Consider the following 27,471-nt stretch of genomic DNA (forward strand, 5'->3'; position numbering starts at 1 on the left):
CACTTTACACATTCCCACCCACTTTGATGTAACCCAATAAAGTCACCCTGACATCTTGAATCACTGCACACATTTATAGCAGCAGACCCCCCCCCCCCCCCCCCCCCCCCCCCTTCCATACCACGGCAGTCGGTTTGGTCATCAACTTTCTTGATCCACCTTAACAGCTGTAGTCTGAGGAACACAGGCCCCCCTCAGTCGACACAGTCAGAGAAGGGAGAGGACCGTGAAAACTAGGGCACGACAAAACTGACCCCTTTCCCTCAAACCAGAGGCACAGATCCAACAAAGAGAGGGGACATAGTGAGAGGGTGTAGGCCGGGGAAGAGAGAGACATTTGTGGAAGGCTGTGTGGCTGTTAAGGAGCGAAGCCCGCGGAAATCCACCATCGACGTCCCCAGAAGTCCGACGTCCCCAGAAGTTTGATGTCCCTTCAAGTCTGATCCAAGCGAGGACCTCGGTGCTACGCATTTCTTCTTCCTTGTACATCTTCGTGTCAGTGTTTCCACGTACAAAACTGCACCATGCACAAGCGCACGAAGGTGAAGATGACGTTCTTTGTGATCCTGGTGGGCATGGCGTCCATGTTTACGGCGGTGGTGACGGACCATTGGGCCGTGCTGAGCCCGCGGGTGGAGCAGGTGAACGCGACGTGTGAGGCGGCCCACTTTGGCCTCTGGAGGCTGTGTAAGAAGGCCATCTACATCAGTGAGGCGGACTACAACGGAAAGGGTTGTGGCCCCATCAGCTTACCTGGAGGTAAGACGAGATAACACGGAGACGGCTTATAGGTTGGACCTGAAAATCTGCACTGTCTGTGTCTATCCGAACCCTGAACCTCTCTGTCCAATGTCTGAGGCTACCTAATGTAACACCGACCAATGTGGCACTTTAAAACATCGTCTGTGTCTATAACTATTGTTAAAATGGATACACTAACTGCTGATCAAGAAATATGTGCTATCACACAGTATAAAAAACAGTATTTGGATTGTTGTAGAGATTGGGTTTGGTGGAAGGGGGTCAGTGAACTCTTGTCAAGGTCATGGTTCAACACTTAGCGGTTAGCCATGTCACCAAGCACCAGTCATCTTTGCAATGTGGCCAGCTAATGTTCCTCTTAACCCACAAGCCTTCCTGGTGTGTTGAACCGCTTGTCAGACAATTATTTCATTGAGATATTGAGGCTTCAGAAGCCGGGAAACAAGAGGTAACTACCCAACAGTGTGAGGATTAGCATATGCTACAATAAATAGCGCAACAATAAGATAAACTAAGTCAAGCACTTTCAGACTAATCTTGACCTTTAAAGTCCCATCCAGCTACATCCCCGCAGTAATTAAACGATGAGGTGTGTCTCTCCCCCAAGCTGAGGTGTTTGCCAGCTCCTCAGCAACTAAGAACTCTTGAAGCTGCAGTATCCCCTGAGTCCCAGCTCTAACAAGGCTAGCTCCAAGGCCTTAAAATACACTCTATAATGACTGCAGTTATCATTTACTCCAATCAAAACAGGACCACAGGCAGAATTCAATCTGGACCACGGAAGATCCGTTTTGTAGCACGGTTGACATTTAAAAAGGTCATTTTTTGCAAACATCTGCAGCATTTACTTTGAATGTGATCTCCGTTTCTGGTTAGGGAAGGTTTTAATAGTCACAGCGGGTACGACATCTCCGATACACTTGCTAATAAACTCGCTCACCAAGTCAGCGTATACATCAATGTTGTTGTCTGAGGCTATCCGGAACATATCCCAGTCCACGTGATCGAAGCAATCTTGAAGCGTGGAGTCCGATTGGTCAGACTAGCGTTGTGTTGACCTGCGCACGGGCGTTTCCTCTTTTAGTTTCTTTCTATAGGCTGGGAGCAACAAAATGGATTTATGGTCAGATTTGCCGAAGGCAGGGCTTTGTATTCATCGCGGAAGTTCGAGTAGCAATGATCCAGAGTTCTACCAGCTCGTGTCGCGCATTCGATATGCTGATAGAATTTAGGGAGACTTGTTCTCAGGTTTGCTTTGTTAAAATCCCCAGCTACAATAAATGCAGCCTCAGGATGTATGGTTTACATCGAGTCCAGTGAAGTTCTTTCAGGGCTGACGAGGGATCTGCTTGGGGGAGAATGTACACAGCTGTGACTGTAATCGAAGAGAATTCTCTTGGAAGATAATGCGGTCGGCATTTGCTTGTAAGGAATTCTAGGTCAGGTGAACAAAAAAGTAATGCAGTGGATAGGCGCCAAGATTAATATAACCTTTCTAGTGGGTACAATGCCAGACACCAGGGTTTCATTTGGTATCGCTAGCTCTATTTGGGAATGAATAGCAATATTTATTATAGCCTCACATCTAAATGAGAGAAATACCAACCACTAGGACAGTTCATGCCCCTCTGTCATCTCTAGGATGATGGTGCTCTCTAAGTGACCCTCCATGAGTTTTGCCATCTGTTGGAATAAAAAATTTATAAATATATATTTTGGCTAGTAGTCTACATAGATCAAGGAGAAATGGAGATCTCCGTATATATGTACATAGAGGTTGCTCACCTTGTTTGCCTTCCTAAATAATCATAACAGATGGTCAGAAAATAAGAATGACTGTAAAACAGGATATTGACATAATTTATTACATAAGAATACTGTCCAGAACAGCAAACATACAATCTAGGTTAGGGATGTGGTGAGACGTTCAGCCAAAGCCAATATAGCAACTGTTACAGAAACAAAGATATCGGTGGGATTTTCTGTTGTGCGCAGCACTATGCAGCGGGCCAATGGAGGATAAATATAGGCTGTGTAAATACCCAGCTGTCCCGGGGTAAGAGCCGTGAGGGAGTCAAGTGTGTGCCCACCTTCAGAGCCCATCTGAGTGACAAGGCCACCTGCACAAGCCAGGCATAGCCCTTCAACCCCTAACCCCTAACCCCCTCCCTGGCGCTGCCCTGCTACCCACCGTCCAAAATCATTTCCCGTCCCATGGAGGTGGGTTACAAGGGTCCTGGGGTAGGCTAGTCAAAGCCCGGGCATGTAGACAACCGGAACTTCAACCACATACCAGTGCTGGGAGGGGCAACCCGGCTGTGGAAGTGCCAATGATGATTTGTTGCATGTTGGTCTTTCTGGTTTTCTTTTCTGTATATAACGATCTCAATGGTAGAGTATCTAATGGTTGGTTATATTTCCCTATTTCTATTTTAGACAAGCTATAGCCTATGCAACAGGGAAAGAGAGGGAAAACATGGGGCTGAAAGAAATGCCTAACATAGCCCCTTATGTTGATGAAACGGCAGACAAACTCACTGTGAAGCACCTCACTACAGCGCGATAGTGGAGTCTTGTTTTGATCTCCTCACCTTTTTAAAGATAGATGAGATACTGTTTAGTAGTGCGTAGAATTTCTGCTTTGAGCAGGTCAGCTAATTGATACGCTATTGACTTGCCAGTTGAGTTCCATCGGGTGCCATTACTTATCCTCTCCTTGAGATGTTGACGTCGGCGAAGTGGCTCCTAGTTAGGGTGCGGTTTGGACTCTATTCGCACTGAAATGTATATACCCTGTTGGTGTGGAGAGGCCTGGGGTGTCACTGGGATGTTACACAGTGGGATCACCCTGGCATTACTAATCCACTCACTGCTAATCCACTCACATAGACAGAGCATTGTCTGGTCATGTGCTGAGTCATAAGGTTCCGGGGTAGAATTAATACAACACAAAGAGAGCCACGGCTTCTAGTAGTGTGGGACTATATTCATGGATTTTGTAGTAGGATGTCCTTTGGTGGTATCCATACCTAGGTATTACATGCGAGGGTTAGGTTAGTAAACATGCTGGAGGTAGAACCTCGTTGTCGTGTGTCCTTATTTTAGATCATACTACATGTTGTCAGAAGTGGTTTTAATAATCATATAAACATTGAAGGACGTACCAAGTAAATCGTACATTCAGGCTGTTTCAAAGCAGGGGGGCACAGTGTTGGAGATAAAATAGCGCATATCATTATTGTGCTAGTTAACAAGCAAGGACTAAGTTACTGCTAAGCAACATGTTGCAAGAGGAAGAAACTGACGGGATTTTAGGGTTTGCGACTCCAAGTTCAACGGGCTCTGGCGCAAACACGGACAGGCCAGTGGCTAGTGCTGACGGATTTCGCATTAGTCCCCCGGAGAATTTTGATTGTATGGACATTCAAAACTGGCTGAAATGGATGTGACGCTTTGAAAAGGTACAGGGTAGCATCAGGCTTAAACGTGAAAAATGAGACATTCAAGTTAATACACTGATCTACTTTATGGGTGATGAAGCCGAGGATATATTAAATGCATCAACGTTGACCGAGGAAGAGAAACTTAACTACAGTGCCGTTAAAGACTGTTTTGAAACGCATTTTGTAGGGAGACACAACATTATTTTTGAGAGAGCTAGGTTTAATATGCGCAAACAGGAGCAGGGTGAAACCACCGACAGTTTTATCACAGCTGTTCACAAACTAGCAGAACATTGTCAGTTTGGGGCGCTCAGGGAAGAGCTGATCCGAGATCCGATCGTAGTGGGAATAAGAAATATCACTTTCTGAAAAGTTAGTTGGATTCCCAGCTTACCTTGTCCAAAGCTGTAAACCAGTTTAGGCAGAGTGAGACAGTAAAAAGACAGCAGACGATACTGCGCGACAGCAGCTCCTTGCAGAACGAAGAGAGTGAAGAAATAAATGCATTTTCATACCAAGCTAAAAAAACAGAGAGGAACACAGAACAGAGACAGACGTGGAGAAAACAATCACAGACATCACCAGTAGCTAGTTCAAGTGTTTTGTCGCAAATGTGGGAAATCCCCTTTCCACAGATGGAAAGATTGACCAGCAAAGGATGCGGAATGCAGGAAATGTCACAGGAGAGGACACTTTTCAGCTGTCTGTCGATTAAAGCAAATGCATGTCTCAGAGGAGGTACAGCAGGACAGCATCTTTCTGGGAGAAGTAAAGGAAAACAATGCTGGCTGGCATTCAGACATTAAACTCAATGGGGAGGTTGTGTCATTTAAACTAGACACTGGAGCAGCAGTAACAGCTATCCCAACTAGGCTGTATAGCTATAGCAGAGATGGCCCTTTGCTCTCTACAAACAAAAAACTGTACGGGCCCAGTAATAAGATTTTACCAGTGGTAGGGCAGTTGGTGATTAGACTGGAGAGTAAAGACAAAAGTGCCATCCAGCCTGTCTTCGTCATTTACTCTCTAGCCAGACCGTTGCTGGGGCTGCCAGCAATTGAAGCATTGCAACTCATTGAGAGCGAACTGGAGGACCCAGGTGAGGTTTTCAAAAAGAAATTCCCAAAAGTGTTTTCTGGTCTAGGAAGGATAGAAGGTGACTACAAAATCCGATTGAAAGAGGATGCTGTTCCCTATGCCCTTACCACCCCCCCGCCGTGTGCCTATCCCTTTATTGGCCAGAGTAAAGGAAGAGTTGGGGAGGATGAAAGAAATTGGGGCGTTGTCTAAAATAGAGAGTCCCACTGACTGGTGTGCAGGGATGGTGGTGGTCCCAAAAGCAAATAGGGACATAAGAATCTGTGTGGACATGACTAACTTGAATGAGGCACTCTGCAGAGAGAGACACATCTTACCATCAGTGGAGCAGTTACTGGCTCAGTTGGATGGCTCACAAGTCAGGTTTTTGGTAGACACCGCTGTCATCAGAGAGTAGGGCGCTCACAACGTTTATAACACCATTTGGCCGTTACTGTTTTAATGTTTTGCCATTTGGAATCGCTTGCGGTCCTGAGCATTTCCAAAGACGCATGTCCCAGCTGTTGGAAGGGCTGAGTGGCGTCATAGTCCACGCGGACGATGTGCCCGTGTGCGGAAGGGACAGAGCAGAACATGATGTAAGGCTCACAGCAGTTCTGACCCGACTCCAGGAGACTGGCCTGACACTCAATGAAAAATGCACTTTTCCACAGTCAGAGGTCTTGTTCTTGGGACACAAAATCAGTGCAGCTGGAATAGAGCAGGACCCGGAGAAGATCAGCGCCGTCACAGATATGCCCAGACCCCAGAATGTGGCTGAAGTCAGGACCTTCTTAGGCATGGCCACATATGTGGGTAAGTTCCTCCCACAGTTTTCAGATACAACCAAACCCCTGAGAGACTTACTAGCCAAAGAGAATGACTGGTCATGGGGTCACATGCAACAGGTAGCATTTGACAAAATCAAAGGAGATCTGGCCTCACAGAGAGTGCTGGCCCAGTACCTCACACAGATGCAGGACAACATGGAGTGGCGTCCAACAGCATACATCTCCCGAAGCTTATCTGACACAGAGCAAAGTTATGCACAAGTGGAGAAGGAGGCGTTGGCTATCACATGGGCATGCGAAAGGCTCAGCCAATACCTTATTGGCCTGCAGTTTACAGCAGCGACTAACCACAAACCACTGTTGGCTCTGTCAGGGACAAAAGAACTGGACGACTTGCCTCCCAGAGTTCTGCGCTTCCGCCTCAGATTACTGAGGTTCACCTACAAGATGGTGTATGTGCCAGGGAAGGCACTCATCACAACAGATGCACTCTCTAGGGCCACAATTAAATGTCCATTATGAGAGGAGGAGGAATGTCTAGAGGGTGAGGTACAGGTGTCCATTAATGCAGTAAGGGACAGCCTACCTGCATCTCAGAACAAACTGCAGCAGATTGCAGAGGAGCAACAACGAGACCCCATCTGCTGACAGAGTGCAGCAGTGCAAAAAGGGATGGCCCAGGCAGGAGGAACTGCCTCAGCTGCTGAAGCCCTATTGGGTGCACCAAAGTGACGTCCACTGTAATGGAGAACTTCTCATGAAAGGACAACGGATAGTTATCCCAGAGACTCTACAACCAGAGATGCTAGACAGAGTGCATGATGGACACATGGGGATAACCAAATGCAGACTGAGGGCTCAACAGTCACTGTGGTGGCTTGGTCTGAGTACTCAGATTGCCAAGCTGGTGGCCCATTGTGAGGTCTGTACAAAATGTCAACCTTGTCATCCGGAGCCAATGATGGCAACGGAGCTGCCAAAACGGCCATGGCAAAAAGTAGGGGAGATATGTTCTATTGGAAAAATGACACTTATCTGCTAGTGGTAGATTACTACTCAAGATACATTGAAATTGCAAAGACACCCATAACCACATCAGGTGGTTTTATCAATGGATTAAAGTCATTTTTTTCCAGGCAAGGGGTTGCTGAGGTCCTGGTTACAGATAACGCTCCCCAGTTCTCTGCAAGCTCCTTTTCTGCTTTCGCCATAGAATATGACTTCACACATGTGACCAGTAGCCCCTACCATGCACAGAGTAATGGTGAGGCAGAGAGAGCTGTGAAAACAGTCAAGGGACTGCTGAAGAAGAACAAGGATCCATACAGGGCTCTGTTAGCGTACAGAGTTATACCACTGCATCATGGGCCGTCGCCTGCCGAGCTCCTGATGGGCAGGAGGCTGCGTTCCCCATTGCCTGTCTCGCCGGCTCAGCTTGAACCCCGATGGCCTAACAGGAAGGCCTTCGCTGAGAGGGACAAACGGCTGAAACAAACAAACTGGAGACTTTAATCGGAGACACCGTGCTACGGAGAGGTCAGAGCTGACCGAAGGTCAACGTGTGTGGATTACAAACTCAACGACACCAGCGATAGTGCGGAGGAAAGCGGATACCCCACGCTCCTATGTGGTGGACACAGGCTCAGAAGAGGTGCGAAGGAACAGAACACACCTCAGAGCTCTTCCAGATCTACCAGACACACAGACTGAGGCCACAGACAACGCACAAAAACAGGGTGAAGGAGAGAGAACGCTCACAGTGCCACAAGTGCGCCCAAAAAGGGATGTGAAGCGCTGAAAGACTATGTAACGTGAAGAGAAAACATACTGTTGGGGGACCATACCCAGCAAAAAGAGACTGTACCCAAGTTAATGTTCATACTGTGTGATTGAATGCTTTCCTACTGTTTCAGGGTGTGAAGTAGCATGTTAGAGAATAGTACTGGTTTCCAAATTGCATTTCAGTTATGCTTCAGTGGATATGCATGTTGAGTTCTTGTTCATGGGAGAGGGGAAGATGTAGTAGGGTGTCCCTTGGGGGTATCCGTACCTAGGCATGACCTGCGAGGGTTAGGTTAGTAAACATGCCGGAGGTAGAACCTCGTTGTCGTGTGTCCTTATTTTAGATCACGCTACAGATGTGGATAGACATGGGGAGCCTTGCAAGTCTATTAGGACCTGGGTTTGAATTCCAAGCACATCTACTGTAAGCCAGTTCCTGGAAAGCCCGAGTCTCTTCTACCCATCATTAGAGAGACCTTTTGAGTGTCTTCCAATGCCATTAGAGAGCACAGCGGCACAGACCATGTGTGTGCGAGGGAGCGTGCACGTGTGCTTGCCTACCTGCGTTCAGTGTGTGTGTGTGTGTGCGTATTTGTGCCAACCTGACTGACTGCCTTTATATTGTGTGTGTGTGTGTGTGTGTCTTTAAAAGGTGAGGATGAGAGTGTGTAATGAGGACATCAAAAGCTAATGAGGCAAGCGCCGCCGCCGCATAATTGGCATAATCCCTGGATTTAGTGTTTCAATTAACAAACACAGAAGGACAGCGACACAGCCCCAATGCCTGTTCAAGTGGCTCATAATGCAGCGTGGGCTCTCTCTCTCCTGTCAGCGCAATGAAAAGGCACTTGGTCTTCAGCATGATGACAAGAATCACTTCTGGTCCATTACAGTTATTAACACAGGAGTTTGTGGTGCGGAGAGATACTACCGAAGCTAGAGCCAGAGGCTTTTGTTAGAGGGGTGAACGACTTAAAATGGCTGGGTCGAGCTGAGGTGACTCAGCAATTGACCTTTCAAGGCCCGAATGTACTCTGACTCTTCTATAAACTAGCTCGCTCTCTCTAAACCAAAACATTGAATTCTGTGGCTAGTCACCACGTTCCCCTGCCCGCCTTACATGATAAAAAGAGCAGACGAGCCAGTTGCTAAGTAACCACCTCTGGGTTTTCCCTTGATGGCCAGTCTCGGTCCTCATTCACAAAAACATCCTCTATTTGTGAGAGTCAAAACATTTAGATCCCTTTTCATGGTCCTTTACCTTACCAAAACCAATCATTGTCAGGTTGTATAATAGTCGTATAAGGATGTTTTGTGAGCATATTTTAAAACCTTTTGTCAATAGGGGGGCGCTATTTTCACTCTGTAAAGAATCGTTCCCAAATTAAACTGCCTCGTACTCAATTCTTGCTCGTACAATATGCATATTATTATTACTATTGGATAGAAAACACTCTCTAGTTTCTAAAACCGTTTGAATTATATCTGTGAGTAAAACAGAACTCATTTTGGAGCAAACTTCCTGTCAGGAAGTGAAAAATCTGAAATCGAGGCTCTGTTCCAGGGCCTTCCTATTAATTTGCCTGAAATCTATGGATCTACATGCACTGCATACGCCTTCCACTAGATGTCAATAGGCAGTGAGAGGTGGAATTGCGTGTCTAGCTTGATCTGAGGCCGAACAAGAGCTTTTGGAATGACGTGACCAGAATTTTCATTGTCTTGGAAGGTGCGAGAAGGGACCCCAGATTGCGTTCTGAAAAGCTTTCGGTATAGACGTTAGATATCTCCGGCTCTGGGGCCTCCCGGGTGGCGCAGTGGTCAAGGGCACTGCATCGCAGTGCTAACTGCGCCACCAGAGTCTCTGGGTTCGCGCCCAGGCTCTGTCGCAGCCGGCCGCGACCGGGAGGTCCGTGGGGCGACGCACAATTGGGCTAGCGTCGTCCGGGTTAGGGTGGGTTTTGCCGGTAGGGATATCCTTGTCTCATCGCGCTCCAGCGACTCCTGTGGCGGGCCGGGCGCAGTGCGCGCAAACCAAGGGGGACAGGTACACGGTGTTTCCTCCGACACATTGGTGTGGCTGGCTTCCGGGTTGGAGGCGCGCTGTGTTAAAGAAGCAGTGCGGCTAGGTTGGGTTGTGCTTCGGAGGACGCATGGCTTTCGACCTTCGTCTCTCCCGAGCCCGTACGGGAGTTGTAGCGATGAGACAAGATAGTAATTACTAGCGATTGGATACCATGAAAATTGGGGAGAAAAGGGGATAAAAAAATAAATTAAATTAAATTAAAAAATTAAAAAAAGATATCTCCGGCTCTGATTTTATTTGATATATGTGTTAAAAACATCATAAAGTAGTTATTTTAAACCGAGTTATATCAGTTTATTGCGATTTTTGGCATTTTCTTTTCTTTGCATTATGTGAAGTTGGGCACGTTTGCGCCACATGGCTAGCTTTGGTTGCTAATTCGACAGGAGAAGTGGACATTCTACAACCAAACAACGATTATTCTGGACAAAGGACAACTTGTACAACATTCTGATGGAAGCTCATCAAAAGTAGGAACCATTTATGATGTTATTTCGTATTTCTGTTGAAAATGTTTAGTCATATTTTCCGCCCTGATTTTGGGCGCTGTCTCGCTATAACGTTCGCTATAACGTAAGCTGTATGTCGTACTAAAGTTATTTTAAAAAAATCTAACACAGCGGTTGCATTAAGAACTAGTGTATCTTTCATTTGCTGTACAACATGTATTTTTTTGTAAAGTTTATGATGAGTTATTTGATTAGATTAGGTGACTCTCCAAGATTTCTCCAGACAATTTTGTGCATTTTGACTACGTATTCACATTGTAAAACCACGATTTGTACCGCTAAATATGCACATTTTCGAACAAAACATATATGTATTGTGTAATATGATGTTATAGGACTGTCATCTGATGACGTTTATCAAGGTTAGTGAATAAATGTATATATTTTGCTGTTTTTTTTGCTATCGCTACCTTTGCGGTGAATGAATGCAGTTGTGTGGTTGGCTATTGTAGTAAGCTAATATAATGCTATATTGTGTTTTCGCTGTAAAACACTTAAAAAATCTGAAATATTGGCTGGATTCACAAGATGTTTGTCTTTCATTTGCTGTACACCATGTATTTTTCATAAATGTTTTATGATGAGTATTTTAAAGTATTTCACGCTGCTCTCTGTAGTTATTCTAGCTGCTTTGGTGATATTTGTGATTGTAGCTGCAATGTAAAACTATGATTTATACCTGAAATATGCACATTTTTCTAACAAAACATATGCTATACAATAAATCTGTTATAAGACTGTCATCTGATGAAGTTGTTTCTTGGTTAGTGACTAATTCTATCTTTATTTGGTCGAATTTGTGATAGCTATCTATGCGGTAAAAAAATGGGGAAAATATGCGGTTGAGTCTTTTGCTATCGTGGTTAGCTAATATAAATACATATTGTGTTTTCGCTGTAAAACATTTAAAAAATCAGAAATGATGGCTGGATTCACAAGATGTGTATCTTTCATTTGGTGTCTTGGACTTGTGATTTCATGATATTTAGATGCTAGTATTTACTTGTGGCACTATGCTAGGCTATGCTACTCAGCTTTTTTACTGATGAGGGTGCTCCCGGATCCGGGATGGTGACTCGTGAGAATTAAGTAAACAGAACTAGATAACAACACAAAATCTGAAATATTTAACTTTAGGTTTTCATCCTGTACTGAAAAATACATCTTTACCTGGTTGTAACACAGACCAGTTGGTTGTACTCTGATTATATGATGATGTCTTCTCAACTAGAAAACCAGTTTACACAGAGAAAATGAAGTCATTAATCATGTGCCAAATTTGGTCAGCTGGATTCCACTCATTAAAGAGTGCTTTGCTGGCGCCAAATCCAGCTAATTGAACCTGCACATACTTTGTGTATCTTTCTTTATTAGCCTTCTCTCAATAATACATCCAAACTGGCAACCCCACCCACCAGTAACTCTATCTTCCTAGTTGTCCTGGGAGAAGGGGAATTATCTCTAGCCCATGTGTATGTGTGGATTTGAGGAACGCTGGAGCCGATGTGATAATATGCTTAGCTCACAGAATTCTACATGACAGCCTGTCACTTACTCCTGCGTGGTCCCTGCAGTTGGCCCACAACATTAGATGCCAAGTATCTGATGCAGAGCAGGCCTCTCCAGTGACAGAACAGAGTTGAGCGACTGAAGTTCCTCCTGACGTCTGAGTGACAGAGCCGTCTGCCGCCGCTGTTTACAAATATAGTTTCCCCGGCGAATGGATGTTTTGAAGTTCTGGTTTAGCGTCAAAGCGTACGGCGATACCCCTAGCCCTCTGCAATCGCTGTGATCGTATTCTGTGGGTCAGCTTTTACTCGTGCTTAGCACGGATCCCCAGGGGTTAACACATTGGGCCTAGCAAAGTGAACGGGATGCCCCTATAGGCTGCGCGTGAGTTTCAAGTTAGTGGAGGCTAAAAAATAAAGAATTGCATGCATCTATCTATTTGCAGACTAATGTAAGATAGCCTTCTATTCCTAACATGGTGAGTGGATTGGATAGTCATAAACTAGGCTAATAATATAACTAACTCACTGTTCGCAAAAAAAATACCGTTCTGCTTTTCTCTTCCTTTATTTGCACAAGTCCAGAGCTCCGCACCAGCTAGATGGATAAAAAAAAAAAATGAGGATCCGAAAAAAATTGCCGTTTATAAACATATTTCATGCAATTCTACGACACTTTCGTCTCCATAATTGGAAACGAGCAGAATCTTTAATGCCACAAAAATCGCAGGCTACTCTCTCACCGGGGATATGACCGATGGTCTCCGTCATAGAGTGCCAATAAAATAGGCCACTGTTCGCTCAATAGCCTATTGTGAGTTGAGAATTTTGATAGCCTAACTTCACCGACAGCCGCAAATCAACAATCCGCTAGTTGATATGGTGCGCCGCATGCCCAAATTACGCGCTTCTGAACTGTAGGTTATGCCCTGGCATTGTGATTTAAAACAGTCCACAGCTATTTTTTAAAAGAAGCGAATCTTCCTTTGTGGCTAAATCATGCTCACTGGTGTAGTGCTTCGAAGGAATGTATTTAGTTTTGTATACACAGGAGTAATTATCATTTTGGCAAGTTGAATTAAATGTACTTCCTATTGGATGCGCCATTTATGGATGCCAAACAACCTATGCTAACACAAAATCAGACACTGTCAATCAACATGGTGAAGATAGATAAGGGTTTTATGTGAACTCAGCGCAAACCATCAGATGAAAGTGGTGCGCCTAAATGTTGATCCGTGTGGATTAACTGTTACATCGCAACTACAGAATGCTTAATCATCGGTACCATATACAAGTAGTTTAAAGGTAGTCCAGGTAAAAAGCATCAACATCCTTTTATCTGTTTTTTATGAAGTTAGCGTCTTTACATTTGTGGAAGACTCGTGAAACAGTTTTTGGTAAACACATTGGTCTATTATGCTACTTTATTTCCGAAGTGTTGTGCATCTATTATGAAATAAATAGAGCTATTTTCACGATTATTTAGTATGTTCTGTGATGTTCAGTGTGTTGATGAGAAACTGCACATTGCCTGAAGTGCTACGACCTGAACCTCCAGCTGACTGTGTTTTCATGTCTCCCACAGCGGAGAACTGCACCTACTTCAAACACTTCACTCCAGGGGATGAGTCTGAGATTTTTGAAGTCAAAACCCAGAAAGGTAAGGTTTCTTTTGTGCCTCGTCCATACACACGTTAATAATGGCCTAACAAACACACCATGATTCTGTTTTGTAACTTTCATGTACAAAACATTAGGAACACCTTCCTACTATTGTGTTGCACCCCCTTTCGCCCTCAGAACAGCCTCAATTCGTCGGGGCATGGACTCTACAAGGTATCGAAAGCGTTCCACGGTGATACTGGCTCATGGTGACTCCAATGCTTACTTACCACAGTTGTGTTAAGTTGGCTGATGTCCTTTGGGTGATGGACCATTCTTGATACACATGGGAAACTGTTGAGTGTGAAAAACCCAGCAGCATTGCAGTCCTTGACACACTCAAATCAGTGTGCCTGGCACCTACTACCATGCCCCGTTCAAATGGCACACACACACAATTTATGTCTCTCTTGTCTCATGGCTTAAAAATCCTTCTTTAACCTGTCTCCTCCCGTTCATCTACACTGATTGAAGTGATAAGGGATCATAGCTTTCACCTGGATTACCCTGTTCAGCCTATGTCATGGAAAGAGCAGATGTTCCTAATATTTTGTACACTTGGTTTATACACTATATATACAAAAGTATGTGGATACGCCTTCAAATTAGTGGATTTGACTATTTCAACCACACCCGTTTTAGACAGGTGTATAAAATCAAGCACACAGCCATGCAATCGCCATAGACAAACTTTGGCAGTAGAATGGCCTTCAACGTGGCACCATCATAGGATGCCACCTTTACAACAAGTCAGTTCGTAAAATTTCTGCGCTGCTAGAGCTGCCCCGGTCAACTGTAAGTGCTGTTATTGTGAAGTGGAAACGTCTAGGAGCAACAATGGCTCAGCCTCAAAGTGGTAGGCCACACAAGCTCACAGAATGGGGCCGCCGAGTGCTGAAGCGAGTGGCGCATAAAAATCATCTCTCCTCGGTTGCAACACTCACTACTGAGTTGCAAACTGCCTCTGGAAGAAACATGAACACAAGAACTGTTCGTCGGGAGCTTCATGAAATGGGTTTCCATCGCCGAGCAGCCACACACAAGCCTAAGATCACCATGCGCAATGCCAAGCGTCGGCTGGAGTGGTGTAAAGCTTATCGCCATTGGACTCTGAAGCAGTGGAAACCTGTCTCTGGAGTGATGAATCACGCTTCACCATCTGGCAGTCGGATGGACGAATCTGGGTTTGCCAGGAGAACGCTACCTGCCCCAATGCATAGTGGCAACTGTAAAGTTTGGTGGAGGAGGAATAATGGTCTGGGGATGTTTTTCATGGTTCGGCTAGGCCCCTTATTTCCAGTGAAGGGTAATTGTAACGCTACAGCATTCAATGACATTCTAGACAATTCTGTGCTTCCAACTTTGTGGCAACAGTTTAGGAAAGGCCCTTTCCTGTTTCAGCATGACAATGGCCCCTGTGCACAAAGCAAGGGTCCATACAGAACCCCCATCGAACACCTTTGGGATGAATTAGAACGAGCCAGGCAGTGAGCCAGGCCTAATCGCCCAACATCAATACCCGACCTCACTAATGCTCTTGTGGCTGAATGGAAGCAACTCCTCACAGCAATGTTCCAACATCTAGTGGAACGTCTTCCCAGAACAGTGGATGTTGTTATAGCAGGAAAGGGGGGACCAACTCCATATTAATGCCCACGATTTTGGAATGAGATGAGCAGGTGTCCACCTACTGTTGGTCATGTAGTGTATCTTCAAGAACAGAAGAAGTGTATTCTTTGATGTCCTTCTGGCAGAATGTTTCATAAGGGAATATTCAAAGGAAACAGTCATAAAACAAATAGGCAACAATGAAACATGGGTGGTGAATAATACAAGCCAAATTGGATATATCTCAACTCAAACAGTCCATGCTAGGCGCAAGGCAGGGCTGCCCGTTGTCTCCTAAGTTTCATGGACAAATGTTACCAAAAACAAACGTACAAAGAACCAGACAATACTGCTTCATTCTAAAGCTTTGCGCACACAACCAATGGTGATTTGGTCATTCTTTGGATTTGTGCATCAGCCTTGAATTCATTTCAACACAAGCAGAAACATTTAAGTATATAGAGTTTTGGTAGGCGCAAGGGTTGCGGCCAAGTCAACTGAGTGGATATAAGCTCCGGCAGGTAGCGTGATGGAACTCCATGTGACAGAGCGAATCCCTGTCACCGCCCATTCCCTTCTCTCCTGGATATTTTCCTTCTCCCATCTCCCCACTAGCCCCCTTGGTGACCCTGCCAGTACTGTGCACATGCTTGGCCCATTAGACACATGTACTCTCACATATGACAGGACTTCCATGTGATGCACGTAAGGGCGCCAAGCACATGCAGGGCCTTGTCAGACCCAATCAGTAGGGTGTAAATCATAATAGATTTACACACACACACACAGCTATGTCTTACTATACTTGTGAGGACTTTTTGGGGACCAACAATTGATTCCCATTCAAAATCCTATTTTCCCTAACCCCTAAATTAACCTTAAACCTAACCCTAACCTCAACCCTAATCCCTAAACCTAACCCTATTTCTAACCCTAAAACCTAAGCCTAAAATAGCCTTTTTACAAGTGAGGACCGGCAAAATGTCCTCACTTCTCTGAATTTTAGTCGGTTTACTATTCTTGTGAGGACTTTTGGTACTCAAGTATAGTAAAACATTTATACACACACAGACACACCCTTTAAGCCCACTATGGTCCTTTGAGACCCCTCTTTCAAAGTCACTGAGATCTCTTCATCTAGCCATGGTACCCAAAATAATGGGCAACTGGGCATTTATATACATGACCCCTCAGCATGGTGGGATGTTTTAATTGCTTAATTAACTCAAGAACCACACCTGTGTGGAAGCACCTGGTTTATAGCCTTCATTTACACACGTGTTTCCTTTATTTTGGCAGTTACCTGTATATTGGTTTATTCTCTTCAAGAACAACATTTGTGTATTCTTTGATGTCCTTTTGACAGAATGTTTCATAAGAGAAGATTCAAAGGGAGAGTTATAAAAACAAATAAGCAACCTGGGATATGAAACATGGGTGGTGAATAGTACAAGCCAAATTGGATACATCTCAACTCTATGCTAGGCGCATGGCAGGGCTGCCCATTGTCTCCGTCCAGAGTTCCATTGATGCCACAAGAGCATCAATGGAACTCCATGTGACAGAGCTAATCCCGCTCAAAGCCCATTCCCTTCTCTCTTGGACATTTTCCTTCCCCAAATCTCTCCACTAGCCCCCTCTGTGACCCTGCCAGTACTGTGCACATTTGGCCCATTCAACGCATGTACTCTCACATATGACAGGACTGCTAAGCACATGCAGGGCCTTGTCAGACCCAATCAGTAGGGTGTAAATTGGAATATATTTACGCACACACACACACACACACTTGTTTTTATAGTTGATGATGTCAGTCAGTTTGTAACATGGTTTATGGGGACCCACCGTTCCCATGGTCCTATCAATGAATTGAACACATCACATTTTTTCATTTTATATGTAGAAGATACATCTGACTACAGATTTGTACATCGGATCATATTGAAATAATATACCTGTAAATGCACAGGCTTGTAAAGACATATCGTTTATAAGGACATTGTGTATATGAGTACATATAAGGAGAGATGTACTGGATATTTTCTCAAATGAGCAATAGGAAGCAGTATTCTGCCTCAAGAGTAATTGCCTCTTGTGCCTCTGAACGCGCATTGCTGGTGTGAGACTGGCTACTGCCTATCTGTGATGTAATATTTTCTATGTTTTTTTTAAAGAAACGTAAAAACAGTTCGCATAGATCAGGAGAGATGACCATGTCACTGTTTTGACGTCCAGGTGACCATGACAAAACCTTTTGACGTTCCGAGGACGTCCTAACGACTCATTTTCGCTTGCAGGGGTCACTGGGGAGGTGATTTCTCACAGTCAAAGTCCTGCAATAAGAGCTATAATGCAAATATTTGTGTAAACTCTTCCGAATTGTAATCTGTGGGTGTCACTAAGTAGGCTGATGCAGCATTTCATGGGTGCACACAGTATAGGTAAAGCTATATGAATGTTCAATACGTACAATAGTCTGAATAGTGAGGTGATTTCACCCAGTTAAAGAGCCACTGAACACGCCGATCGGCCCGTTTTTTTCTGTCGCTCATTAGAAAAATTTGATTTCAGTCTTGGTGTTTTGTTTTCTGACCAATTACACGTTTGGTTAATGATGTTTGTCCCCCATGAGACACTGTAGATGCGGAAGCCTATTTCACGTCCTCCAAATCCCCAGAAGGAATCTAAGATAACTCAAGAAATCTATCATTAATTTTGACGTTTTTGCCAAGGATGTTTTAGTTGTGCAATTTTACATCTGACTAACACAGAACCCAAACCGGCTGCGCGCGCGCCATCATGCATAAATGTATTTTGTCCCCCCACACCAAACGCGATCACGAAAAGCAGGTTAAAATATCAAAACAAACTCTGGACATATTATATTAATTTGGGGACAGGTCGAAAAGCATTAAATATTATGGCAATTTAGCTAGCTAGCTTGCACTTGCTAGCTAATTTGTCCTATTTAGCTAGCTTGCTGGTGCTAGCTAATTTGTCCTGGGATATAAACATTGAGTTGTTATTTTAACTGAAATGCACAAGGTCTTCTACTCCACTAATCCACACATAAAACGGTCAACCAAATCGTTTCTAGTCATCTCTCCTCCTTCCAGGCTTTTTCTTCTCTTGACTTTATATTGCAATTGGCAACTTTCATAAATTACATGCATTACCGCCACCGACTTATTTCGTCTTTCAGTCACCCACGTGGGTAGAACCAATGAGGAGATGGCACGTGGGTACCAGCTTCTATAAACCAACGAGGAGATGGGAGAGGCAGGACTTGCAGCGCGATCTGCGTTAGAAATGAAACTGACTTCTATTTTAACCCTTGGCAACGCAGACGCTCGTTGGCGCACGCGAGCAATGTGGGTGCAATAATTGAATAATATAGATTGCTAGACGCGAGCGGTGTAGTCAAAAATGCATGACGTGTTGTCTTTTGTAAACAAAGTCAGAGCTGCTGGGCAGGTCTGTCTCACTGTCTATGCTATTGGATAGAGAGCAATCACCGAAGCTGTTAGTGGGCAAATGGACATAGTCAAATCAAAACCCAACTTTCCTTTTTACCTGTTGTGATGCACGGATGTTCCAAACGCCGTTTTAGACCAGACTGACTTCATGACAAAAATGATCATATTTACACATTGCAGTACATTTTGACTTTAAAATACATGTTTCTGACTCATACCGATACCACATAGGCCGTTTTCAAAGGGATTTGTTGCTTTTTAAACACACACACACATCTGTTTAAAGCAACAAGTAGAGTGTGGCTGCAGCAGGTCGGGAGAGAGGTGCAGCATTTCAGAGGGAGAAGGATTGCAGTGTATTGCGGGATGAGCAGTGGGCTCTCTCTTATTGCAGGACTTTGACTGTGAGAAATCACCTTCCCAGTCAGTCTATTGTGTGTATTGGAAATTCATATGGCAATGTACACTCTTACCCCATATCATGGGTGCACACTCTATAGGTATCAGCTTGCTCAGTGTCACCCATAGATTACAATTCCATAGAGTTTACACACATGTTAGCATCATAGCTCTTATTGCAGGGCTTTGATTGTGAGAAATCCCCTCCCCAGTCAGTCTATTGTGCATATTGAACATTCATGATGGACTGTAAAGTCCTGCAATAATAGCTAAGATGATAATATGTGTGTAAACTCTATGGAATTGTAATCTATGGGTGACACTGAGCAAGCTGATACCTATAGAGTGTGCACCCATGATATGGGGTAAGACTGTACATTCCAATATGAATATTTAAAACACACAAAAGGTTGACTGTTGAGGTCATTTGTCAAAGTCCTGCAGTAAAAGCTATGCCACTAATATTTCAAATAAAATACAATTGTATTCGTCACATGCAAATAGTCCGGGTAGCCATTTGAGTAACTGTTCAGGAATCTTATGGCTTGGGGGTAAAAGCTGTTAAGAAGCCTTTTGGACCTAGATTTGGCGCTCCGGTACCGCTTGCTGTGCGGTAGCAGAGAGAACAGTCTATGACTAGGGTGGCTGGAGTCAATTTTTAGGGCCTTCCTGTGATACTGTCTGGTATAGAGGTCCTGGATGGCAGGAAGCTTGGCCCCAGTGATGTACTGGGCAATACGCACTACCCTCCGTAGTGCCTTGTGGTCGGAGGCCGAGCAGTTGCCGTATCAGGCAGTGATGCAACCAGTCAGGATGCTCTCGATGGTGCAGCTGTAGAACTTTTTGAGGATCTGAGGACCCATGCCAAATATTTTCAGTCTCTTGAGAAATAAGCCTTGTCGTGCCCTCATCAAGACTGTCTTGGTGTGCTTGGACCGTGATATTTTATTGGTGATGTGGACACCAAGGAACTTGAAGCTCTCAACCTGCTCCACTACAGCCCCGTCGATGAGAATGGCGGCGTGCTCGGTCCTCCTTTTCATGTAGTCCACAATCATCTCATTTGTCTTGATCATGTTGAGGGAGAGGTTGTTGTCCTGGCACCACACGGCCAGGTCTCTGACCTCCTCCCTATAGGCTGTCTCATCGTTGTCGGTGATCAGGCCTACCACTGTTGTGTCATTGGCAAACTTAATAATAGTGTTGGAGTCGTGCCTGGCCATGCAGTCATGAGTGAGCAGGGAGTACAGGAGGGGACTGAGCACGCACCCAAGGGGCAGTGTGGAGTGTAATAGAGATAGCATCATCTGTGGATCTGTTGGGGCGGTATGCAAATTGGAGTAGGTCTAGGGTTTCTGGGATAATGGTGTTGATGTGAGCCATGACCAGCCTTTCAAAGCACTTCATGGCTACAGATGAGAGTGCTACGGGTCAGTAGTCATTTAGGCAGGTTAACTTAGTGTTCTTGGGCACAGGGACTATGGTGGTCTGCTTGAAACATGTTGGTATTACAGACTCATGCTCGCAGTACACGTTCTGGTAATTCGTCTGGCCCTGCAGCCTTGTGAATGCTGACCTGTTTAAAGGTCTTAGTCACATCGGCTGCAGAGAGCGTGATCACACAGTCTTCCGGAACAGCTGATGCTCTCATGCATGTTTCAGTGTTACTTGCCTCGAAGCGAGCAAAGAAGTAATTTAGCTCGTCTGGTAGGCTTGTGTCACTGGGCAGCTCGCGGCTGTGCTTCTCTTTGTAGTCTGCAATAGTTTACAAGCCCTGCCACATCCGACGAGCGTCAGAGCCAGTGTAGTATGATTCAATCTTAGTCCTGTCTTGAAGCTTTGCCTGTTTTATGGTTCGTCGGAGGGCATAGCGGGATTTCTTATAAGCCTCCGTGTTAGAGTCCCACACCTTTAAAGCAGCTGCTCTACCCTTTAGCTCAGTGCGGATGTTGCCTGTAATCCATATCCTCTAGTTGTAGTTGGGGTATGTACATACAGTCACTGTGGAGACAATGTCATCGATGCACTTATTGATTAAGCCAGTGACTGATATGATGTGCTCCTCAATGCCATTGGAAGAATCCCGGAACATATTCCAGTCTGTGCTAGCAAAACAGTCCTGTAGCTTAGCATTTGCTTCATCTGACCACTTTTTTTATTGGCCGAGTCACTGGTGCTCCCTGCTTTAGTTTTAGCTTGTAAGCAGGAATCAGGAGGATAGAATTATGGTCAGATTTGCCAAATGGAGGGAGAGATTTGTACGCGTCTCTGCGTGTGGAGTAAAGGTGGTCTAGAGTTTTGTTCCCTCGTTGCACATTTAACATGCTGGTAGAAATTATGTAAAAACGGATTTAAGTTTCCCTGCATTAAAGTCACCGGCCACTAGGAGCGCCGCCTCTGGATGAGCGTGTTCCTGTTTGCTTATGGCTGTATACAGCTCATTGAGTGCGGTCCTAGTGCCTGCATCAGTTTGTGGTCGTAAATAGACAGCTACGAAGAATATAGATGAAAACTCTCTTGGTAAATAGTGTGGTCTAAAGCTTATCATGTCATTATGAGTTTGTGTAAACTATATATACACACACACACACACACATGAAATTGCTAATGGCTAGCCCCAGAAATAGAAATAGCCCTTACTTGAAATGTAGCACTGACCCATTCCAAATGCCCATTGGTATTCTTCACTCCTCAATAAACCAATGGTTACCATTTATACATAGAGCATTGATCCAGCGCTGCCAGTACGACTAGCCACAGGCAGATCCAGCCGAGCAGCATAAACAGAGCTAAACTGAAAATGCCACTGGGATAATAAATCACTAAAGCACCAACAGAGCGCAAACGAGATCTTTCAGCCCATACCTGAGACATTAAACCACTGATCCAGCCTACACTGAAACCACTCACCCCTCTGTTTGAGGTTGCAAAGGGAAGAGAGCTAGCACTCCATGCAGGACATAGCATGATTCAAGAAATACTCAAGGGGTGAGAGCCAGCATTGGCCCATCCTCCCCCAGAATGAGATGAAGGGGAGCCCCCGAGGAGAGGCTCTCCCCTGGGCACCGATTCTAGGAGCGCAGGCGGAAGATCAAAGCCTAGCTCCTCCATCCACATTACAACACCAACATAACTGGAATGGCTGGTTAAGCAGCTTTGAACAACGTACAGTAATGCCAAGCTTTAGTTTTTTTCCTTTGGTTGAATAAAGATGGCTGCCTTACTGCAAGAGGAACTTTTTCACTGGGTAACATGTCTCTCATTTCACACAACAATTTTTACTTCAAGTGCAATGTCATTTCAAATGTAACCTAGTTATTTAATTCCGTTAGTTAGTTAGATTGATTTAGCTAGCTTGTTAGCTTGACTGATGGCAGATTCCACCAACCAAATGAAATTCCATCTTCCTTATCATGCTTCACACTCCTGTTCATTTAAAAAATATATATTTAATTGTCCATTCTGTGACTGTAGACAACCTCATGTACTGTACAATGAGGTGACAAACTAAATTGGTCTGCACACGTAACAATTCAGTTAGGTCCCTTCAACTATTTTCTCAGGCAGAAATGAAAGACGACTTAAAACACATAAGTGTTTCCACATCCAGTTACGCCCAGCGCTGCAATGTAATGAAATATAATTTATATAACTCAGCTGGAGACATAAGGACTCACGCTGCTCTGGAATAAAACAATCTTTCTTGGAAAGCCTCCTATCGGCTTATGGCTGATTTATATAGAAAATAAATTAACCCCCACAACCCACCATAATGACTCTTGCTTACCTTTTCACCTTTTCATGTGCTGTAACGTTTAAAAAAAACGATTTGAGTATTGAAAAGCTAAAGTTAATTTGTTAATTAGCTAAAGTTAATTTATGTTAATTTATGCAGATCCAGTTTCAAGAGGTATTTTAGTGTTTATAGGAGGAAAGTAGCACTCTACAAGTTTACAGTATGTACAATTGCTTAAGATAGAAGATGCGCTTAACCACAGATCTAGGATCAGATTACCTTTCCCTCAATCCTAGTTGGATGGAAAAATGTCTGACCCTGTATCAGTGGTAAGGGGCAACTTTAACCTCCTCCTGTGTTGTGTATTTACATACTTTCTAACTCGGTTGGTAGAGCACGGCACATGTAACGCCGAGGTAGTGGGCTTTATTCCCAGGACCACCCAAATGCATGCATGACCAAGTCGCTTATGGATAAAAGCGTCTGCTAAATGGCATACTATATTTTCATAGGTCAGGGGTCATCTTGAAGTGACCTCTATTTGCTCTCTTTTCAGAGTACAATATCTCGGCAGCGGCCATCGCCATCTTCAGCCTGGCCTTTATGATCCTGGGCACCTTGTGTCTCCTGTGCTCCTTCAAGAAGGGAAATGACTACGTCCTCAAACCTGCAGGAATGTTCTTCGCTTTCGCAGGTAAGACCAGACAAGCAGATAACACATTACCTCTGTAATCTTTTGGTTGTACTGTTATCAATGGGTTAAGGGAACAGATACAGTACTAAAATCATAATGTAATATAGCAAATGAAAAACAAATATCTGATTCAACTGCTTACCTGTGATTGGAGGTTATACCTGTTAACCCATCCTCCTCTCTCCCTCTATGCCCAATCGCAGGCCTGTGCGCCATCATCTCAGTGGAGGTGATGCGTCAGTCGGTAAAGCGGATGATCGAGAGCGAGGACACCATCTGGATAGACTACTCCTACGCCTGGTCCTTCGCCTGTGCCTGCGCTGGCTTCTGCCTCCTCTTCCTCAGTGGCCTCGGCCTCCTCCTGCTCTCCATGCCCCGCATGCCCCAAAACCCCTGGGAGTCCTGCATGGACGCTGAACACGAAGTGGAGTAACAGACAGAGAGGGATGAGACGAGGAAGAGAGTGACACTTTGTTTTAAAAGCAATAAGATCACGATCAAGATAAACTTTGTGTTGTTATATAGTGGAACCAGAAGGTTATTTCACACAGTGCTTGGGAGCAGTCGAGTCCTGCATGCTTTCCCGAGTCATAGTGGGAGGACCACACAACATAGTGTCATCGTGTGACTCCAAGTTTACGCCGATATGATGGTTATTCTAGAAATATTTGCTGATAAAAGGCCTTTCCACTGCAATGTCTCGCATAATTAATTTTACAGACACATAAATGTCAACAGACACACAAATGTCAATGAGGAAAGTCTATTGGCCTTGAGTGCAAACTGTTGGGGTACTGTACACCACTAGCAGCAGTTATGGGTAGGGGGGCTATGCACCTGTGGAGGCAACAGTTGAGACTTTCCACTGCAATTTCTCGCATAATTAATTTTACAGACACATAAAACATCCCACCATATCGAATGAGCAAATTGTCTGTTTTATAAAATTGCACCGGCATTTCCTGTTTCCATCAGCCCAGTCGTTATTTTTTAAGTGTTTTTTCAAATTCATCAGCATGAAATGGTTGGATGGACACCTGGTTAATTATACCTTTTGACATGTTATTTAATGGTATAAATAGTAATTGATTGACATTTGACCTATGAATCCACCTTTTCCCCAATGTGTGTTTTTTTATGATAATTCTGTACATAAGTCAATCAATTTATAACTGGGACGGTTCTGTTATTTTCAGTGCATCAAGCAACTTGCAATGAATTTATGGCAAATGTATTCAGGCAGATTTCAAGATAAACCAGAACATTGTTAGAATCAGATGCCAAATGATTACTTCATAATTATTTAATATTACAACTCCTTTAAAAACAAATATTCACAGCATACATAACACTAATTGTGATGTAAAGGAGTGATATTAAAATGATCCTTTTTAATTCTAGAATTTAGGTCATATTAGATTTATAGTGAAAAATATATATTTTCAGTATTCAAAAGGACTTACTTTTCTAAGAATAATACATGGCTGTCAGAGCAAATTGGAGAAGCAAATAATGCTGTCTGGTGGGTTTAGTGTGCATACCAGGCAGAATGCTAAACACCAACAGTCCACTGAATGCTTGGGTTGTAAAGTATTCAGTTCTAGCAGGTGCACACCAAACACTAAAAAAAAAACTTATTTTTTAGAGCTGAACACATTGCAGCCCAATGTCTTTGACTATTTGATCCCATTCAATGTAGGTGAACCAAGTACTCTTTTTTTTAATGAAGTTATCAATTTCTTCTAGTTCTGATTTTAGTTAGCATCTGATGCATTTAACTTAACTTGGAAGGTACTCAGTAGCCAACACTTTCAGGGGCATTCAGTTCAAATGGTCAGGGAAAAACTCAGAGCCTTAATATGTACCATCTAGATCCAGTATATGGCTTTAATATACACTGCTCAAAAAAATAAAGGGAACACTTAAACAACACAATGTAACTCCAAGTCAATCACACTTCTGTGAAATCAAACTGTCCACTTAGGAAGCAACACTGATTGACAATAAATGTCACATGCTGTTGTGCAAATGGAATAGACAAAAGGTGGAAATTATAGGCAATTAGCAAGACACCCCCAAAAAAGGAGTGATTCTGCAGGTGGTGACCACAGACCACTTCTCAGTTCCTATGCTTCCTGGCTGATGTTTTGGTCACTTTTGAATGCTGGCGGTGCTCTCACTCTAGTGGTAGCATGAGACGGAGTCTACAACCCACACAAGTGGCTCAGGTAGTGCAGTTCATCCAGGATGGCACATCAATGCGAGCTGTGGCAAAAAGGTTTGCTGTGTCTGTTAGCGTAGTGTCCAGAGCATGGAGGCGCTACCAGGAGACAGGCCAGTACATAAGGAGACGTGGAGGAGGGCAACAACCCAGCAGCAGGACCGCTACCTCCGCCTTTGTGCAAGGAGGTGCACTGCCAGAGCCCTGAAAAATGACCTCCAGCAGGCCACAAATGTGCATGTGTCAGCATATGGTCTCACAAGGGGTCTGAGGATCTCATCTCGGTACCTATTGGCAGTCAGGCTACCTCTGGCGAGCACATGAAGGGCTGTGCGGCCCCACAAAGAAATGCCACCCCACACCATGACTGACCCATCGCCAAACCGGTCATGCTGGAGGATGTTGCAGGCAGCAGAACGTTCTCCACGGCGTCTCCAGACTCTGTCACGTCTGTCACATGTGCTCAGTGTAAACCTGCTTTCATCTGTAAAGAGCACAGGGCGCCAGTGGCGAATTTGCCAATCTTGGTGTTCTCTGGCAAATGCCAAACGTCCTGCACGGTATTGGGCTGTAAGCACAACCCCCACTTGTGGACATCGGGCCCTCATACCACCCTCATGGAGTCTGTTTCTGACCGTTTGAGCAGACACATGCACATTTGTGGCCTGCTGGAGGTCATTTTGCAGGGCGCTGGCAGTGCACCTCCTTGCACAAAGGCGGAGGTAGCGGTCCTGTTGCTGGGTTGTTGCCCTCCTACGGCCTCCTCCACGTCTCCTGATGTACTGGCCTGTCTCCTGGTAGCGCCTCCATGCTCTTGACACTACGCTGACAGACACAGCAAACCTTTTTGCCACAGCTCGCATTGATGTGCCATCCTGGATGAACTGCACTACCTGAGCCACTTGTGTGGGTTGTAGACTCCATCTCATGCTACCACTAGAGTGAGAGCACCGCCAGCATTCAAAAGTGACCAAAACATCAGCCAGGAAGCATAGGAACTGAGAAGTGGTCTGTGGTCACCACCTGCAGAATCACTCCTTTTTTGGGGGTGTCTTGCTAATTGCCTATAATTTCCACCTTTTGTCTATTCCATTTGCACAACAGCATGTGACATTTATTGTCAATCAGTGTTGCTTCCTAAGTGGACAGTTTGATTTCACAGAAGTGTGATTGACTTGGAGTTACATTGTGTTGTTTAAGTGTTCCCTTTATTTTTTTGAGCAGTGTATATATATATTTTCCAAATGTCCAGTCTTCTCAGCCAAACTAAACTGGACTTCTCTCCCATGTTACCATTCATCTTTGGCTTCTATGGACAGGCAGGAAATAGGTGTACTGTAAAAACCCAGCGGGTACATTATATTGTTATGGATGATACTGCTTTTCTATTTACTCAGTGGAAGTGTGAAACGAGGATTCTTTTTGATACAGAAATGTACATTACTAGTGTCTCAAAACAAGCTTGCAAGTTCTAATACCATTGCTTTCCCCATTTGATATGTGATTGAATAGATGAGGGCAGTTGATAAAAGGTACTGGCCCTATGGTACTTAAACACTACATAAGACGTCATGAATGTAGCAGATAACTTGCTTAGCCATTTTGTCTGTTGGAACTAGCTTTTGGTATGGAATGAATGACTGTACAGTGGTTCTCTTCAGTGGTACGTACATGTTATGACCATGAAACCATGCATTTCTAAATCAAATAAATT

The 27,471-nt window shown here is 44.3% G+C and overlaps 1 protein-coding gene across 1 annotated transcript; it reads left to right on the forward strand.

Moving 5' to 3' along the window:
- Positions 1-121: 121 nt before the first annotated feature.
- On the forward strand, positions 122-26,687 carry LOC129839499 (voltage-dependent calcium channel gamma-1 subunit-like). Its single transcript, XM_055906993.1, has 4 exons — positions 122-759; positions 13,547-13,621; positions 23,399-23,536; positions 23,740-26,687. The coding sequence occupies exons 1-4, from the start codon at positions 525-527 to the stop codon at positions 23,967-23,969; spliced, it is 678 nt and encodes a 225-aa protein (XP_055762968.1). The 5' UTR covers positions 122-524; the 3' UTR covers positions 23,970-26,687.
- The last annotated feature ends 784 nt before the right edge of the window (positions 26,688-27,471 follow it).

Source organism: Salvelinus fontinalis, chromosome 40 (genome assembly GCF_029448725.1).
Source record: "Salvelinus fontinalis isolate EN_2023a chromosome 40, ASM2944872v1, whole genome shotgun sequence".
NCBI classification, from domain to species: Eukaryota; Metazoa; Chordata; class Actinopteri; order Salmoniformes; family Salmonidae; genus Salvelinus; species Salvelinus fontinalis.

Coding starts and splice junctions, on each gene's coding strand:
- LOC129839499 (XM_055906993.1), top strand. CDS start 525: ATGCACAAGCGCACGAAGGTGAAGATGACGTTCTTTGTGATCCTGGTG. Junction 760..13,546: donor CCCCATCAGCTTACCTGGAG/GTAAGACGAGAT, acceptor TGTCTCCCACAG/CGGAGAACTGCACCTACTTC. Junction 13,622..23,398: donor TGAAGTCAAAACCCAGAAAG/GTAAGGTTTCTT, acceptor CTCTCTTTTCAG/AGTACAATATCTCGGCAGCG.